This window comes from Physeter macrocephalus, chromosome 10, assembly GCF_002837175.3.
Source record: "Physeter macrocephalus isolate SW-GA chromosome 10, ASM283717v5, whole genome shotgun sequence".
NCBI lineage: Eukaryota > Metazoa > Chordata > Mammalia > Artiodactyla > Physeteridae > Physeter > Physeter macrocephalus.
Window position 1 is genome coordinate 22,544,289 of NC_041223.1, and position 20,084 is coordinate 22,564,372.

General features: G+C 36.8%; 1 protein-coding gene across 4 annotated transcripts in view; it reads right to left on the reverse strand.

The window, feature by feature from the left end:
- Window positions 1-427: 427 nt before the first annotated feature.
- Window positions 428-20,084, reverse strand: part of ADGRG6 (adhesion G protein-coupled receptor G6) — a 136,481-nt gene continuing 116,824 nt past the window's right edge. For 2 of the 4 annotated variants that reach the window (XM_024122445.3, XM_028494374.2), the window contains 4 exons: window positions 9,678-9,779; window positions 8,882-9,034; window positions 5,661-5,706; window positions 428-3,273 (listed from right to left, as the gene is read on the reverse strand). In XM_024122445.3, the coding sequence (XP_023978213.1) occupies window positions 5,693-5,706; window positions 8,882-9,034; window positions 9,678-9,779 (269 nt within the window). In that variant the 3' untranslated portion in view covers window positions 428-3,273; window positions 5,661-5,692. Of the gene's footprint in view, window positions 3,274-5,660; window positions 5,707-7,583; window positions 8,477-8,881; window positions 9,035-9,677; window positions 9,780-20,084 lie in introns of those variants that run through there. The other 2 variants (XM_028494376.2, XM_055087464.1) reach the window with 2 other exon arrangements.

Consider the following 20,084-nt stretch of genomic DNA (forward strand, 5'->3'; position numbering starts at 1 on the left):
TGACAAAAAATATCCCATGACCTAACTTCTATGTAGTATTATTGACTTGTTTCCCTTTCAAGATGCTGAAGACTTCCCAAAAAGGAAACCTACATTACTTTTAATTTGCCACAGAGCTTGGCTTTGCATCAGTCATCTTAAGAAAATCTAAGAACTTCAAAATGCATTAATCCCCACTGAACTGAATCTTTCTAAAATATTCATTTTTAATGTTTTGGCAAAGTAGCGCCATGTCACTAGCTTAATTGCTGCCAGGTTATTTTCCAGTTGTCAAATAAGCTTTTCCCATTTAAGAGTCAGAAATAAAAACATTCACTCATAAAGGAATTGAATAATTTGGATCACAAACAACATAAGTATTTATTTGAAAAACATTTTCTATTTAAGTAAAACGGCAAATCAGGTATAGTAGCTTCTTACTACTAATTCTAATTTGCACTCACAGTCACTTTTTATTCATCAAATTCAGAGATACTGCTACAGAAAACTATTCCACAAAGTATTTAGAAAAAAATATATACAGTCTCTCTGATAAAAAGTTAATTAAAAGAACAAAGCCAGGCAATATAAATGTAAGACATAAAAAGGGCTCACATTTATAAACACAAATAAATAAATATATACAAAAGAGTCTATGCCGACACTGAACAAATAAAAGCTTTACAACGCAAGTCATCGTGACAACAACGGAAAATATCTCAGGATCTTGGACTGACTCTAACATAATGTTAAAAAAAAGGAAAAAGAAGAAAATAAAAAACAACCAAAAATACCCCAGAGAGTCTAAATTGATAGTATTCTCAAAGTTAAGCTAGACTAAATTTTGGCTCCACAGCTAAATTCCTGTATTTCTGTTCTGAGGGGGGCGCTAGATGAAGGTGAGCACTGCATGAGCAGAGCTGAGGGTAGAATTTGACTCAGTCTTTTAAGTCCACTTGCAAATGTTTCTATTCGGCTGTTTATCCTTTTTTTTTTTTCCTTACCTGATTACTGGAAATTTAGAAAGTGGAGCTGATATTGTTGTCAAATTTGAAAAAAAAAAAAAAAGTTTTCCCAGATCTGGATGAATGCGAGTAGAAATCAAAGCTATTTTTAAAGCTATCTCTTAATTACTTTTAACTAAATAAGCACTTTGGGTAGAAATCTCACAGTCGAAAGCTAATTAAATTCTACCATCTCTAAGGCTTGGGGGAAAGTATATGAAGATTCAGTGACTATTTAAGGTTAATTTTCATCTAGATGTAACCTCTGCCAAAATAAGCATCCTGTTAATATATATGCCTAGAGAAAAGGACATGGCTCTACTGTAGGGTCTTAGTGACCTTAGATTTACTATCCTTTCCTACTATCTACACCCCTCCCCTGTGAAGGCCAAGCTGGGCAATGCTCCTGTCTTCCAGAACAGTGTTCCAGGATGCTACAAAATGGAACAGTATGAAAACCCATTAGCACGTTATCATCCATTTAAGTCTGGCCAAAAGCTTCATGACTGAAGATCAGCAGAAGCTGAGAGGTCCCTTGTTTGCTGCATAGCCTGAAAGCTTTCCTAGGTCTCAGACTGAGAGCTACCTGCTTCCTGCACAGAGAGAAAGGTCCCCAGGTGCTCAGTCTGGCTTCTGCCTTTAATCAGTTTGGTTCTGCCAGAATGTATAATCTTCTCATCACGTAGGCTGCCACCTCCCAGAACCTGAAACGTCTCAGATAACCAAGAGCAAAAGTAAAGGTACAGCATGTACTGAGACCAATTTCTAAGAAACTGGATATGAGTCCGTCATTTAAGAACAATTAAAATGTGGTCTCTTACACATTCACTAGCAAGCTTATTACTCAGGATAGTTTGACAGTTAGGTTAAGCTGCTTAATATTATGCATGGCTTATATGCAGAAACCTAATCCATAAATAACACCCCATCTGTCTTGCCAGACCTCCTCTGGCTCTTATAATCAGAGGACTTATGTACAAATAGTTTGCAGACTGGCAAGTGCAGACCCACACATTTATAAATTATTTTGATTATGATAAGTCACCCACCTAAGCCTCAGTTTATATTCTTTGGAACAAAACTCTGGAAAGAGGAAGTAAGAGGCTTTTCATTTGTGCAAATGGAAATGTCTTAAAAAGTCTCTGGAGAAAAGACAAGACCACAGAGTCTCAATGGTTGTTTTTCCCCAAAGGGAGAGACTACTGTACACAGCATTCCTCATGGAAATCCGCATTCCTCCCATGAGCCCGCAGCTCAATGTACAGTAGAGCAGCAAAAGCAGAGGTGTAAAAGGGTCATTCTTCAGCTCCTGGGAGCTCCACTCTAATGGAACATCAACACTAAACTCGATTCAAATGTATAGGACTAAATTATAATTAATGATGATGCTTAAGCCTTGTGTCTTGAATAGGATAAGTGAAATAACATGGCCTCATATGAACTAGGTCAAAATTTTGGGAATTCTTTCTTTCTTAAGCATGTTGTGGTCTTCTGGGTTAAACATCTGAGATAATAAGAAAAAATTCCTTTCTAAACTTTGAGTCAGACATTAAAATATTCTTTTGTATCTGTGGTTGAAATTTCATTAAAAAAGAGGAAATGCTAATGCATTCATAGAAACTAGCACTGAGATGGGACCTGTGGGCATCGAAGATAGTCATAAATATTCGTGTGCTTTTGATTGCAGAGAAAGATGATGGAGCAAATGGCCATATCCAAATCTAATTATTATGCGGGGTGTGAATGAGCTCTAAACTAGGGCTTGTCCCAAGCTCGACCTGTCCCTTGCCCTCTAATTTTAATATTCCACCCCACAGCCCAAGTTCTGATTGATCCATTCAATCATATATTTAAAAAATCCTATCCCCTGTGGCTACTGAGTCATGCTGCTCTTAGTACTGAAGTTTAGTGATGGTGGAAACTCCCCCATGGAAGAAATACACTGAAAAGACAGATTTTGAATTTCACAAAAGCCTTCTTCACAAAACACATTCTTCATATATATGCAGTTACCTAGGTAATACCACGTTTACATCTGCTAGTCAGAGTTTTCACAGTTTGCACATCTTCACGTTGCTGCAGACTGATGTCTCTTTCTTATATTAAAGATATTAAACCTTGGTGCTGTGGCTGAAGGTGTCTGACATGATAATATTTTTATAGAAATTATCTGAACGAGCATTGCAATAACCCTTGACCTTATCAATGACCTGATGGACAGGGATGATTGATGTTTGTTCTCCATCAGCATGGGTCAGTTTTGATGAGGACTTGTCCATGGAAGCAGTGTCTGCAAGAAATGATACAAGAAATTAGGCTGCAAGATGAGCTGGTGACATGCCTAAGGGCTACCGTTCTGGACGCTCTATTTTGCACATTAAAGAAGATCACAAAGGAAATGAAGCTCTGGTTCTTTCTTAGTTTAGGTAATAGGCAGCACTAAAATTTCATGTTTTTCATCTTCAAAGTGCATCCTTGCATATGAAAGAATGTTAATGTGCCTTCTAGTAATTTGTGTTGGGAGTTGTTTTAAGGAATATTCTTGTAAGTGGTATTTTTCAAAGAGCCAGTGAATAGAATAATCAGAAACTTGCTGCAAAAAATATGTGGCAAATCAATCAAACAAGGTAGTAACAGATTATATAACAAATGAATTAAAAGGTGCTGAAATATCTGTGGAAGAAATGATGTGATGTCTATGATATGTTTTCAGAATAATGCAGCGAGGGGAAAATGGGTAGGTGGCTATGAGTTGATATGAACAAGGAGATTCATTATATTATTCTCTCTATTTTTCATATGTTTGACACTTTTCATAATACAATTTTTAATAAAATATAATTTAAAGAATTTTGGAAAAGACAAGTGAATAAAAAACATAAAGGTTATTTTGAATGCATTTTCTCATGGAAAAAACCTGTGAAATGATTGCAATATAGAAAAAAGGTATCTTTTATTAATTATTTTTAAATTATAAAAATCAAAATTATCTTTATCAGAAATATTTTAAGTATATATTTTCTTTAACTATGCTACAGTCTCCAAATGACGTTATTGCTGGCAGCACTAATATCAGAGCAATTGATAGCAATAAAGGACTGCTAAATATATTTCTGTTCTGAATTTCCCAATATCACATATTTAAACATTATTTTCCTAGACCCAAAGCTTTCTAAAAGTGGTACAGCTAGTGCCCTGAAACTCAGCTAAGCACTATTATCTACAAATACATATGGCTGTCTTCATGTATCTTGTAGGTATCTGCTTTCCATATTTTGGAGAAAAATGCTGTCTTAAAATTAACTACAGAGATTTCACATCAATGAAAGAGCAAATGACCTTCTACAAAGTACTCAGTTCCCTACAGTTGTATCTTTTCTATTCACTGTGGAAGAGGCAAAAACTCTATCATGAAAACCTGCTTCTAGGAATCATGGCTGAAAAATTGGAATGTTCACTCTAGGTGTTTTATATTTTGAGTAAGTTTGAGCCAGTAAGTGACATAACATTAAAAATCCTCAATAATTGGTAAAAGCCATCATCATTTTATCTGTTGTCTTTGGAAATGGCTCAAATTGTTCAACTGTGGTCTTGGTGTTGGAGCAGACACTAAATAAAATGAAGGCTAAAATAGAAAATGGAGTGTCCATCTCACTAAAGGAAGCAAGAGAGAACAGATGGCCTTTGGGAAGAGTGGGCAGACCGAAGCATGGTGGAAAAATTGTGTCCCAGGATTGGTGAGAAAAAAGCTCAGGGAGTCATTTTATAAGGGCCCCTCCCCATTCGGCTCTCAGCAAGCTGATTGATTCTGTGCTTTCCTTTAGTTCATACGTTCACTAGCCATTGGTTTTCTGTTGGGAATTTTTCTGTTGACTTAAATCTCAATAATGAACAATTTGTACTTCATGTTTTTAGAAAGCCACACATCCTCAAAGAAACTTCAAGGATACAATCATTCTGCTTCACTGACAACTTCCAGGGTCACATACTTTTTTAGAGATTTTGACCAGCTCCATTCCAAATACGTGACCCAATTTTCTGGGTCTTCCCAGTCTAAGAAGGCAAAATTCTGAGCAAGGTTTGTATTTCAATATATATGCTATTCCCAGTCCTCTGGGTAGCTATTATATTGTGGATAATATGGATTTTGATTACGGCTGCAAGTTTGAAAACCAGGGGCTAGGGAAATGAACTATTATTTGACCTATGCTTAAATTTCAAGCAGACAAAAGTCCTCAAAAAGCAGGCTTGGAATCGACAATTTCTCTTTTCTGACTTCTGTGAATGTACCGTGACATATCCAGTAATTCATAAGAGCAGTGAAAAGGTAAAGAATTTCACTCTGTTCTATAACAAACCTCTCAAGTACTGCTTTTTTTTTTTTTTTTTTTCATTATTTTACCTGATAATGTGACCCACTAACTCCAGAGCATGGTACATTTCCTAGGAGGAACGGCTTGCAGACACCCCCATGCAGAGAAGAGCCAGCACAGCACAGGACCATTTGAAATTTCAGAAATTCCAGCTCAATGCAGGAATTTCCTTGTGCTGGCTGAGAAATATTGTAAAGAACAAGCAATTTTGCTGGTGCGGCAAGAGTCTTAGTTTAATCCATGCAAATATTCTCTTACTACCTTGCAAAAAAATCATGCATTCAAAGAAGTAATAAAAGTTTACCTGAATGATCCACTTTTGTTGAAGGAATGCTCTTAGAAGACATTATCTACACCATAAACATATGAATCAATGCCAAGAAATAAACCATCTAGATATCCATGATGCTATGCAGTGACTTTTTGCATACCCTGAGTGACCCAAGTACATCAGCAGTTTCACTGAGGACTGGCTAGGTCGCAGAAGACCGTTTGTAGGTCAGCTGATTGGAAACTAGAATTTATTATACCATGGAAGTAATGTCATACAGCTGACTACATCCTTATACTTGTTGACAAAAACCCATTTAACCCCAAGGATTTGAAAAGAAACAGAAAAACATTAATGAATTCTTAAAAAAAAATACACAGATTTTGAAATAGTTAAGTTTTCCTTAGGTACCCCCATTTCTGCAATTCATTTTATCTTCTAGTCAGTTTTCCCCATGATGCTTACTATTTCCAAATATTTTAATACTTCCAAAATGTCCTTTGTTCCAAATTATGTACTTTGTTATCTTCTTTCGCCTTTTAATAGTGGTTCTTTAGGCCAACTATTAGCTGTGTTAAGAGGAAAACAATTCAATTGGTCTAATTCCTATTCATTCACAACTGACTTACAATGCATTAAGTATTTGCATTTTAGAAGGGGAAACAAAAGGAGTATCTGATTTCAAGGCTGATTAAATAAAGTAAAAAATTCACTCACTATAAGTACAGTTGAGTCTTGAACAATGGCAAGAGTTAGGGGCACTGACCCTTCTGCACAGTTGAAAATCTGAGTATAATTTACAGTTGACCCTCTGTGTCTGAGGTTCCTCTGTAGCTGCAGTTCTGTATCCACGTATTCATCCAACTGCGGATCATGTACTACTACTTGTTGTTTTTACTACTGAAAAAAATCTGTGTTTAAGTGGACCTGTACAGTTCAAACCTGTGTTGTTCAAGAGTCAGCTGTACAAGATGTTTTGTGCCAGGGAACTATCAATTAGGTAGAATTATCTATCTCAGGCTATATACCTGTTATTAATTTTCTTACATAGGTGTTTCGAGCAGGAGTGCACAGACCTCTTAATTTTAGGCAAAACTGTTTGTGTGCAGGACTCAAAGGCTGCGCTCAAAGGCTGGAAGAGAATCCATAGCTTTCATTCAATTCCCCAAAATGTCCCTGACTCCAAGAAACTTTAAAAACTGCTGTACTAAGCTGCTCCAAGTTTTCAGATCTTTCTTTAATTAACCTTGGAATTTAAAAACTCAGTAAACATTCATACTTTTTTTCCACAGTACTATCTTGAATCCCAGGCAGTGGGGACCCTAGTGGTGCAAGCAAGGACATGTGGAAGGATTCAAATGTACATACGAGTCATTTGAAATTCAAGTGTTTGAAATGTGAACATTTATAGACACATTACACAAATCACTCCCTACTTGCAAAAAGCTAAATATGAATCTTTTTGGTGCCATTTACCTTTGCCTACATTAATTAGCTAAACAAATACAAAATTTAAAAGTTATTTCCATTATCCTTTTAGAAGCATCTTTAATTAGGAAAGTGCTGGATGCTGAGTGTTGAGAACTGATTGCTCGAGGTTTAATCAGTATTTTAAAGTAGCATTTCTGCTATTTTCAATTGAAATTATTAAAGGATTACACCTTTTCACACTGCTCACTGGCTATCAAGGACTGCAAAATAGTCTTCACAGGCTTATGTCATTTTATTTCACTTCACTTTGTTGTCCTTCATAGAGATTACAGCTTTTATTTTTTATTTTTGCTTCCTTCTTTCATAAAGTATTTTTGTTAACATCTGTATTGGAGTATAATTGCTTTACAATGTTGTGTTAGTTTCTGCTGTATAACAAAGTGAATCCGCTATATGTATACATATAGCCCTATATCCCCTCCCTCTTGCGTCTCCCTCCCGCCCTCCCTATCCCACCCCTCTAGGTGGTCACAAAGCACCGAGCTGATCTCCCTGTGTATGCAGCTGCTTCCCACTAGCTATCTGTTTTACATTTGGTAGTGTATATATGTCAAGACTACTCTCTCACTTCGTCTAGCTTACCCTTCCCCCTCCCCGTGTCCTTAAGTCCATTCTCTACGTCTGCGTCTTTATTCCTGTCCTGCCCTTAGGTTCATCGGAATCTTTTTTTTCTTTTTTTAGGTTCCAAATATATGTGTTAGCATACGGTATCTGTTTTTCTCTTTCTGACTTAATCTCTCTGTATGACAGACTCTAGGTCCATCCACCTCACTACAAATAATTCAGTTTCATTTTTTTATGGCTGAGTAATATTACACTGTATATATGTGCCACATCTTCTTTATATTTTTTATAAATTATAGTTTTTATAAATTGAAGTTTTGTGGCAACCCTATGTGGTCAGATGACGGCTAAGCATTTTTTTTTTAGCAATAAAGTACTTTTTAAAATTAACGTGTGTACATTTTTTGACATAATTGTATTGTACACTTAATAGACTACAGTATAGTATAAACATAATTTTTATAGGCACTGGGAAATGAAAAACTTTGTGTGACTCTATCGCAATACTTGCTTTATTATAGTGGTCTGAAACCAAATTCACAGTATGTCCAAGGTCCGCGTGTATTTGCACACTGTCTTCAGGATTGTTCACACACATGCTCACTGTCAGAAAGTGTGATCATTGTAAATATCATGAAGACTGAGTAGATGAACAAAGACACGGTGTTTCTCACCATCCTGTATCACCTTCCAAGTATGATGCTCCCTATTTCATACTTAATCAGTGATTTGAAGAGCAATTGCCAATAACTCTTCCAATGGTTAAGGACTTAGGTATTTTTTTCTCTTTTTAACTGAGGAATAATTGACATATATCATTATATTAGTTTTAGGTGTACAACATTATGATTTTATATTTGTATATATTTCAAAGGACTTAAGTCTTAACTGTAACATGTAAGCTGGATGGTATTTCTTTCTGTTCCCATGCCAACTTGCCAAGTAACTTTCCTACTATCCTGAAATAACCTACAACTCAATTTCCGTATTTTTTAAATAAAAACACATAACTTTTTAAAACAAGATACCATACCTTTTAAGGAAAATTAAGTTTTAAAGCAAATGAAGTTACAAAAATATTCAGAGTTAATGATATTCTGGCACTATAGATTCAACTTTGGTTGTAATATTTTTTAAAAAGACAAAATATTCACAAAGATGTCCCAGAGAACATCTTTACCACGGCCAGAATGACTCACCGGTGTGGCTATTCCTCTTGAAGTAAGTGGAAGAGCTGTATTTAGACTTGGATGTAAGGTAGGTTGAGTTAGAGCCAATGGAGCTTGAGGACAAAGATTTTCCTAGATTATCAGAACTTTTCTTGATGATATTGGTAGCTGTCTTACTCCAGTCTGAAAGAAATGACATCTCTCCATGAGTCTGCTTTAAGGGGAATATACTCTGCCCTGAAGAATCATCACCACATTATTTAAGTAACTGATCCAGAGCATTAGACGTTCTGACGCCCTGGCAGTGACTCACACAAGAGACTGACATGTCAACAATAACAACCTGAAGAAACAGAAAAGTTTTTACGTTGACCCTATGTTTAAAATTATACTTTAATATATTAAGGGTGAGAAGTAACCACTGGTGGTTAAAAAAAAGGTAATATTCTTCTTCTGGGATTTTTTATATTGAGAAAGATCTCTTTGCCTAATAATGTAATTAAAGACTTCAAAAATATGGAAAGGTATGTATGGTATAGTGGATATATGAGTTGTTAAATTAGACATGAAACCTTGGGCAACTCACTTAACCTGTCTGGAATTCATGCTCCTCCTTTGCAAAATAGGAAGGTCAGACCTAGGGTCCTCAGATCTCTTGCAGTCCTAATAATCTAAGACTCCAACTAAGCATCTTTATATACTCTGCCTTTACAATTTGCTACCACTGGGGCTGGGTTGCTCAGACCACAGAAAATCAAAATGACAAAGGTTTCTAACTACTCTCCAATGTAAGAAAAAACGATCACCAGCATGCTCCTTTCTTTACCTGAGTTGTCTGCTAATCGAAATCGACCACAGCAGAGATGCCGTCTCCACTGCTTCTGAACATTCTCCTTCATAGCACAGTGGAAGATAAATATAAATAAGCCTGGGACGAAAGAAAATATAAACAATTAGGCCAAAGGACACATTTTTAAAGATAAATCTTACAAAACATATGGATTTATTTTAAATTTTTTTACATCCGAATCACTAAGAAACAGATCCTAAGGAATCTTTAGGTATGCAGTAGATGTTTTAATCCTTTAGAACAGAACACGGAGGCTCAGATAAAACTAGAACAATTACATGGATCTAATTCTGTCTTTGTTTTGTTCGGTATTCGTTATGACTTAACCTAAAGACTAAGTTGAAATAGGCAATGTTCCATTTAGGAGGCATTTATGTTTCCCTTATATCTGTTGTAAAATTATGTGAAAACATTTCACAAAATTTAGAAAAGAAGAGAAAACTGAAAACATTCATGAGCTCATCATCTATTTCAACTTGTATATTCTAAGCTATTTTATGTAAGCATATGATTGTAAGTTTGGGCCATAGAAAAGTGGCATTTTTACAAGTCAAAAATGGGCCCAAATCAGCAAATTCATGTGGCTCCACCTGGCCTGCTTTAGTTTCTCAATACTTTAATGCAGACATATTTCTGTATTGTCAAGTAGTCTTCATATTTAGTCACTCCCTGCATCTATCAAAAACTAATTGTATCATTTGTGCTTTGGGAACCAACCCCTTTTAACTTTTCAAGGAATTTGCTTCTGCCTTTTTCCTCTCCCTTTGCTGCCTCAGTTTCTCCCTCTATTCCTCCATACTTGGGTTATTCCCATTACTCACAGGCATATTCTAGTAACTCTCTTTTAAGTAATCAAACAAAAAATTTCTCCTTTGATCCCCAATCTTCTTGCAGCTTCCACTTCTTCATTCCCTTTCTCAATAAAACTTGAAATGGTTAACTTTCGCCATCTCTACCTTTTCTCATTTCTTTTCTTCTCAACCTGCTCCAAATAGGCTACTATCCACATCTACAAGGCCACTACAACTGCTCTTGTGAAAGTCACAGGGACTCCCCTATTGCTAACTCAGTTTTCATTCCTGTTTTACTAGATCTCTCAACAGTATTCAACACAATTGACCACTCTCTCATTTTTGAAGTACATTCTTGGTACCACTTTCTCCTAGGCATCTTCTTAATTTGCTTCCTGGTCTCTGTAGCACGTCCCTCGGCTTTACTTTTAAAGGTTGACACATCCATGACTCAGCCCTGGATTTCCTTCTTTTCTACGGCTATACTGTCCCAGTAGGTACTAATCATGCTGTATAAGTACCAGACACTACTTTTTATATGTGCCCCCATTGCCTTCTCTCCCCACCACCACCACCAGGATTCCAACCCACACTGCTTGCAGGACATCTTCCTTTGGCTGTATCTCCATTTTGTTGCATTTCACACCCCTGATATTCTAAATAGGAGTCTTCTTCATCATTACCCTCAAACAAACACATCAAACTCATTTCTGCCCAATAATTTGAAGGCTCTCCCTTCAAAGCTTTCCCTAACAGGTTCTTACCTGTCATTCAGGCCTCAGATCAATTATTAACTCCTCAAAAAGGCCATCATCAACTGTTTATTTTTTATGTTTTAGATCACACCCTTGCATACACCTATTTTCACTATAGCACAGATCATTACCTGATATTCTTGTATTCCTAATTTATTCATTTATTTCTTTGCTTAACTGTCTCTTGCTAGTAAATAATAAGCTCCAAGAGCACAGGGATGTTTGTCTATCCAATGCTGTACTAGCCATTCCCAGAATGATGCCAGGAACTAAGCGGGAACTCCATAAATGTTTGTTGAATGAATGAATAGTAACCATGATTAATCGCGCATCTATTCTACATGAGTTAATTGAATACTTACATGTACATCTGAATGCCTTAAATGTATTTAGGGGTAGGGGCTTAAAAAATAGGAGTGAGCAGAACAGAAATTAAGGAGTCACAGGAATACAATGAAAATATATTTAAGGCAAAATTTCTGAAAGGTACGCAAATTAGTTGCCAAGGTATTGCCTTAATGACACACCATATTAAGCAGGTTATCTACATAAGGGAGGGTGCAAGGGCTTAAACTGAACCTGAAGAAACCTTTTGGTAGGGAGGTGAGGGAAGTTTCCAAGAGGATAATCCACTCAGTGACTACTAAGCACTGCTAAGCAGGAGGCACTATGATTTAGGAGCTGGAAGTTCAGAGGGGAACAAGGTAGATGATCATTGCGTTCAAGGGGCAAAGGGTCTAGCATGGAACAGCATAAAAGTAAAAATGATTATAGTACCTTTAGGGGACATTAAGAGTTATCTGTTCTTTTTGAGTATGGAGTATTCATCAAGAAAAATGTAAATTACACTGTAGCATATATAACTGGAAAAGTGGGGGGAAAGTATTGAAAGTACTCTTTTTTTTATGTGTATAGCTAAATTTGCAAAATAGATCTAAGGTTATGCTTGTATGTTTTATTTTTCAATATCTTAGCTGAAAGTGGCCCATAATTTTATTCCAGAATAAATTACATTACTATGAACTATTAGAAAAAGGAGCGTGCTGGATTTCTATAGTCTGGGCCCTGACTGCTGTGAAATGACCGTGGCTGATTCTCCTCCTCTGAGTTTGGCTTGTTTGGTCATCACTGAGTACGTGACACTTATTTAGAAGGTGCTCTATAAATTCCTAATGAAGTTACTGGTTGGAAATCATTACATATGTTGACTCATAGAGGAATGCCACTATGAAAATACTGAGTAAATTTTGGTCACTGCTTTCGAATAGACAACTAGCCTATTAAAACATTCCTGGGAAATTCAAACACATTTACCTCTGAGAAGTATAAATAAGGCATTCAATGACCTAAGTAATATTAGTAATCAGTAACAGTACCATTTTATTTATTATTTTTACTTATCATCTTATACATATTTAAGTAAAACACTTATTTTATTATTATATTACTTATTAATAATACTTTATTAGTAATAAAATAATTAGTGAAGAAAATATATCCTAGAGACCTAGTTATTTGTCTAAGATGATATCAGATAGGATAGGGGAGTTCTAATTTTAAAAGAAAGCTTTAATAAATATGAATCAAATTTCATTCATTCAGAAAATACACACCCACACACACCCCTCCTGAAAGTCCCTGTGCTGTGGACAAGGAGGGAAGCTGGGCTGGGGAGGGAGAGCTGGAGACAAGAAATCGACTTGCAGCCTGGCCTGGAGCTCGGACATGACAAGTCTCAGAGTGAGAGAAAGACTTTGCTCCACACTCAAAACCCCTCAGAATCAGGACCTGCAGGTGGATCTACCTTCCCAGGGAGTACAGAATAGACACTGGGTTCAGACCTCATCTTCACACTGTGACTAAATCTGATTGCCTTTCAAAGCCTTCCTCACCGACAAACCCCCAAGTCCCTAACCTGCTTGCTAACACAGAAAATCCCTTTAATAAGCACACATGTTCTGTAACACGGATAGTGTGAATAACCAAAGAATATATAAAATGTGGACTGGTTTCCCTTTGAGAATCTTTCAAGTCTTTAAGAGGTGGTGGCAGTTTCAGAGTAAAGAGAGCAGAAGGCATGGAAACTTGAAGTCAGGTCGTCATAGGTTACAGATGAAGGAGTCTGTGGTTGGAGAAGGAATCCTCTGCCTTGGGTTGACTCTATTTTTGTGAACTGGGGCAGAATTTGCAGAATTTGTTGTTGGAGATCTTTTTGTCCTACAGCTGAAAATATAGCTAACCACGTGTTTCTTAAACAATTGTTTAACAAACTCACGTATCAGAGCTGTAAAAGATTAGAAACTCCAATTAAGGACTTTGCTTCTAAGGCATTAATCCTGGCATTACTCACTCTCGGGTCCCACACTGAGCAAATGTTTTTCTTTTAGTTGAGGCAGAAGTTGAAAATTTCTAGATGTTGTTTCCCTTAACACTCAGAAGTTTTTATAAATGTCATATATATCGGAGGAAAAACTTCAGAGCATATGTCTGGTGTTTTGAGGACACTGGAAGAGACCTAGTTCTTGGATTTGCTCCTTTGGCCTTGCTGGGATATTAAGATGTGAATTATTTTGAGGCTCTGATGCTGACCACAGTCACATGGGAGCCGGTTAAAGCTAAGAAAAACTGACTTAATAAAACAATTTTTTAGATTGTGCAGTGCTGCTCTGTATCATAATTACATAGCATTAGATGACACTGCCTACTTTTAAGCAACCTGTAAATATACAGGCATCCACTAGGTTTAAGAGACGCGTATATAAATTAGATTTAAAATCTGATACATCTCCTCTAAAATTATTTGATCAAAGTCATTTACATGCTCTGTCTCCCACTATGAATTGTGATGCTATGGGACAAAAGCAAATAATAGGCGTGAGAAATTAGAATTCTCTGGAATAAATATATTTTAAAATTCCAAGGTATTATGCAGATTCCTTAGCCATGAGGTATGTTTCCATTTTAAATTAGAATAGGATTCTCATAATAGGTTATTTTACTATTTGTAGTAACTAGCCCTTTTCACATGAATTTAAATCAGTCTGGCAATAAATATTATCCCAAGATTATTTTAGGACAAAATATCCCTCTTAGAGTTCAGCTGTGGGAAATGTGGAAGGTATCCACATCTGGAAGAGCACACATGCAGTATGGAAAGAAATTCTGAACACTGCAAGAAGGAGGAGTAGAAAACGCAGCAGGAGAGCCAAGGGCACTTGGAGGCCAAAGTGAAAAAACAGAGGGCTAGTCCCTCTTCAGTCTTGAGGGTTTTTTTTTTTTTTCCATCTACTTACAGATTTTGGTGCCCGAAGCAGCACTTAAAATCACAAAGCTTTAGAGAGTTTTACATTGGCATCCAAAGGAATCCGTTTGATTCTAATCCCCATCTCTGCTCTCTTTCAATGCTCATTTCAATCAAATGTTTCCCCTTTGAGAATCTTTATATAAACCCACGTACCTCAAAGAGGCTCTTCATACCACCTGGAAAAATATGCTCTTCTAGTTTTCTGGAAAGGGCTTTAAGCTGTGACCAGGGACCAGAATAATTGGTTTTTACTCCTCATAGCTGTACTCCATACAGCTTTATTTAACTGACCAAGGAGTAGGGAACTGTGAGATGGAATCAATCAAGAATTAATCAAACCAGGTGTTTGGGGAAAAAAGGATACATGGTCTCGAGAACTGATCTTTGACAAAAACGATGTAGATAACTTCTGAGCTTCCCAGCAAGCCTAAGTCCAAATCTTCCAACAGCTCATCTGTTTTGTTGTCACATAGACGTAGCCAGCTGGCTGCTGGGCTGGGGAATCTCTAGAGTTTATGACTCTCTTTGGGAACCTCTTGAATCCTCCTTTCATTCGACAAGGTGCCCTTTAGAAAATTATTTCTCTGTGGCACAAAATGCTCTGCCAAAAGATGAGTAATTTATTTCCTTGCAGTGTGTAATGTCTTGGCCAACATGATGCCATTTCAGATGCTAACGGGTTTAAAGGTGGTTCATCTCTTTACCTTGGCGCCAATTCACGGTGGGTGTTATACATGTGATATGGCCCAGCAGAACCGTCAGGAGGCTCCTAACCCATAATTTTATTTAATCTTCTTAGTTTACCAATAGGATTAAAATAATAATGATAAATATATTTCTATAAATGGTTTTTGCTGAATAAGGGTAAGAGAGTAAATTTCCATTTATTCATTAAATGTACATTTATTAACAATTTTTTAAAAGGACATTGAGACTCACTTCCTAGAAACTTTGAAATAAAAAATTGAAAGGGCAGTAATTTGTTTTATTTTTTTTGCTCATGCTTTGTCACCTAATAATGTGCTTTTCTATTTTCATATATGCTATGTTATAAATATTACACTGATCTTAGGAAAGTCATTAACTCTTCTAAGCCTGTTTCTTCATCTGTAAAATGGAGCAAATACCCTTTTTCTTGGGTACCTACTTTTCAGATTTGCTACAAGAATTATATCAGATCACAGATGTTATGTGAAAGGCTTTGTAAACCACAATGCACTATACAAATATGTTATTTCTGTTGCTCTGGGTATCTTAATGTTACTGAACGAATTAATGGCATACATGACCTCTGAGTAGACTGATGATACCCTTCTGTGTTCACCATTGCAGCTTCTATTTGCACAACCATATGCTGAATGGTATTATGCTGTCATATACACATACAGAAGATAGGCTGATTACCCCCAAAACAATCAATATTGTTTCACGTGCATGGAAAACTAAAGTTGAAGATTAAGCTCTCAGTAGGGGGTTAGACTTTAGATCCTGATGAACTTGTCAAGAGAGTTAAACCTCTCTCTATATTGGAAAAACCTAATCTAATCAAAAGTGTCAAATACTTTTGTACAGTAATGAAAAAAATATACATTCCGAGATACTGTTCATTGTTTGTATAATAAGCAGCAATGTGTACAGGCTGCATCTCAGAGCAATAAATCAATCCTGCAAGCACATCAATATCGCCAAGGGATATAGATGCCCAAGAGGATCCTGGCCAAGATCTTCTCAGCAACCAGAGAATTGCCTTTTACTTCTTTAGGATGAATTACATTATATTTCTTGAAGTACAGACTAATGTTCTCAGGCATGTGAATTATGATGTACTTGCATCAAACATCTGTTCTCTTTTGAATAGCAATTTGTATACCATATAATTTTCTCGAGTTGTATTCTTTAGAAAAAATTAAAATTTCTAATAAAATGATTTGTCACTTTCATCCTGGGAAAGCAGCAAAGGAGTTAGAAACATAATTGTGCCATGTTAAGAGAAGGTATATTTATCTTTTCATCTTAGAATAAAAAATTCAGTGAAATGATTAATATATAACAATCACATGAAGTAGGTAAGAAAAAAGAACAAAGCAATATACTGTGGAAAATTAGAAAATAATAAACTTGGTTTAAGCCTGGATTCAAGTGACTTCATTTGCTTATTCAAGTAGGTAAAATTTTAGTTAGAGCCACAGACTCTAAGAATTTTATCATATCCAGTTACCATGATTTTTTGGAATTAAATTGTATAATTATAAGTGTACCTAAAAAATAAAAATTCATATAAAAATAAAAATACATATTGAAAATAAACAAAAATAAAACATCTAAAATAAAAATACATATATAAACTTTAATATATAAGCTATACAGATATATGAGTACTGACATAATTATACATGTATATGTCTTTGTACACACACACATACATACATGTATTCCTAAGAATCCTGAAAGATAAAATGGATTTTTAACATCTTTTTTTTTTTTTTTTGCGGTACGCAGGCATCTCACTGTTGTGGCCTCTCCCGTTGCGGAGCACAGGCTCCGGACGCACAGGCCCAGCGGCCATGGCTCACGGGCCCAGCCGCTCTGCGGCATGTGGTATCCTCCCGGACCGGGGCACGAACCCGTGTCCCCTGCATCGGCAGGCGGACTCTCAACCACTGCGCCACCAGGGAAGCCCAATTTTTAACATCTTTGAACAAAATTTTTAAAGACATACACAAAAGTGAAAAGAAATCTGTTAGCAAAAGCCACTCCTCTGATACACGTGTCCTGACACTACTGCTCAAACACATCTTGTCTTCACAGGTCCCAACTCTGTAACACTACAGGGTGACTTGTGACCTTGCTGATTTTAAGATGTTCAATTATAAGCCAAATCTGAGAAGATTAAAATTTACTTTGGCATAGTTGTAGGTTTCAGAATATTGCATTACATTGTAAATCTTTAGCCATTGCTAATTCTTATAATGACAGGCTTCAGTTCACTACAATATCACATTAACAAGAAGCTTTTTATCCTAATCACTGCAGAAAAATAAGAGTTTATATATGAGTTTATATATGATAAGTGCTTTGCAGTAGCACACTTTCTAAATTTCTCTTGACTCTGCTCATGTATCTCTAGCTCCCCCATTCCCACTATAGTCTAAAACACCTTACCTTACCCGGACCATTGCAATAGCCTCTCATCTACAGTATCTATTGGGCTGCTCTAATCCATTCTCTACATTATGTCCAGCTTCATCTTTACAAAATGTACATCTGATCATATCATTCCACAAGCCTAAAACCTTTCAAGGACTTCCAAATGCACTTATGAAGATCAAAACAGAGAGCCTTCTGGTCTAGCCTTTGCCTCCCTTTTGTGTCACACCCACTGCTCTGTCACTGTCCTGCTCTTTCTGGGTTCTCAGCTTATATGGTCTTTCTTTTAATGCCTTGAGTATGTGCTACAATCACCAACTACAGCAAATTTTTTGCACATGAAGTGCCCTCTACCTGAAATAGTTTTCCCTCACTTACTCCCACCTTTCACCTAGTTAATTCCTATTGATCCTTCAGATTTCAACTTAGACATCACATCTTTCTGTCATGTGCACTCTCAACACCACCATGTACACTTTATACAGTGACATATTTGATTAACCTTAGTCTCTCCTACTACAATATAAGCTCCATGAGACAAAGGGATCAAGTCATATTTTTTTGCTGGAATAAAGAATATTAGAAAGAAGTCGACACAATGTAGTTCGCCTAAGTTCAACATGCATTCACCGAATTGTTTCTTTAAACTGTCTAAATTCTACATGCTTCTCTTAATAAAGCATATACTTTTAACAACAACCAAGTCTCTCATGGAAGGTTCTGAAAATGATGCAAATAAAAACCATTAAATGACTTTCCATAGTGTCCTCTGAAGCTTTTGTACAAGCCTGGCCAGTAACGAATTGTTAGACGCATGTGCTCTGTATCACTGTCTTTTAATTTAAATTTCCTTTTTAGGAGGTGTTTTTGATATCATTGGATGTGCAGAAATCTGCTCTGAATTTATATCATTTAAAATCAGCCTTAAAAGTCAGTGATTTATGAAGAACACTCACTCGATGATGGTTTACAACATTTTTCCCTCCTGAGAGAAGACCTATGCTGGGAAAAATAAAACATCCCGATTCTCATTAATGGAAACAGAGCTGAACAGACAACTGTAACTGTTGAAGGTTGCTGAAACTGCCAGGAAATTCTAAAAGCAAAAACAAGGTTGGGCTGGCGGATTAATGTGCCTTTCATATACAATCCTGAAATATAAAACCATGGAATTTTCTAATGTTAATGGACATTTTTGTCAATATTTGTCTAGGCACTTTTATGTTGTATATGATAGAAGAGATTAAAAAGAGGAAAACTCACTTTACAAAGCTGGAACCCAGTGCAGAGGTATTCATATGCTACCTCTTCAGTTTCCAACTTCTAGAGGTGCACTTGAGGCTTATCATTTTATTCACTAAAGATAATGTGCCTACATAGTTCCTCTGTTATGGGAGAATGAATCTGAATAAAATTTGCTCAACTAATTAATGCATATTTATGCCGGAGGAGTCTCAGATTGAATTTAGGCCATCCCCAAAGCCCCTCCCTTCTTCATCCACCAATTCAGTTATTGATTTAACAAATAATTATTGAGCACCTTCTAAGTGACAGGTTTTCCTACAGGAGCTCATGAGCTAGTGGGAAACCTAGGAGGAGAAGCAAAACAGATACGTGTGATACAAAGCAGTAAACACTCTCCTGCAGGTAAATACAGACTTTTCTTAGAACACACCTGTTGGGAGTTCCTACCTAGGCATCTCTCCTGGTGAGAAGCACAAACCTGATTTCCACACTTTCCATCCCAGCTCAGATTTGTTCAACTTTCATCAGCTCTTCCTTCCCTAGACACCTTCAAGTGTGTGACCAGTAGCTTCAGGTAAGCCAGTAATACTGCCCTGCTCAAAAAGATTCCAAACTTTGTCACCTCATTCCTACTGGAGTGTAGGCTTCATGGTGCTTCCAACATTAAGGAGTTTCATCAGCAACACAGGGTATATCCAGTGTCTTATAGAATGTTATTGAATTTTCAAAAAAATACTTTATGTTCACTTAAGCTTAAAAGTTAACTTCATCCAGGGCTTCCCTGGTGGCGCAGTGGTTGAGAGTCCGCCTGCCGTTGCAGGGGACACGGGTTCGTGCCCCAGGCCAGGAAGATCCCACATGCTGCAGAGCAGCTGGGCCCGTGAGCCCTGGCCACTGAGCCTGCGCATCCGGAGCCTGTGCTCCACAACGGGAGAGGCAACAACAGTGAGATGCCCGCGTACCGCAAAAAAAAAAAAAAAAAAAAAAAAAAAAAGTTAAATTCATCCTAAAAGGGCACCCTCCTACACTGTTGGTGGGAATGTAAGTTGGCGCAGCCACTATGGAAAACAGTATGGAGGTTCCTCAGAAAACTGAAAATAGAATTACCATATGATCCAGCAATCCCACTCCTGGGCATATA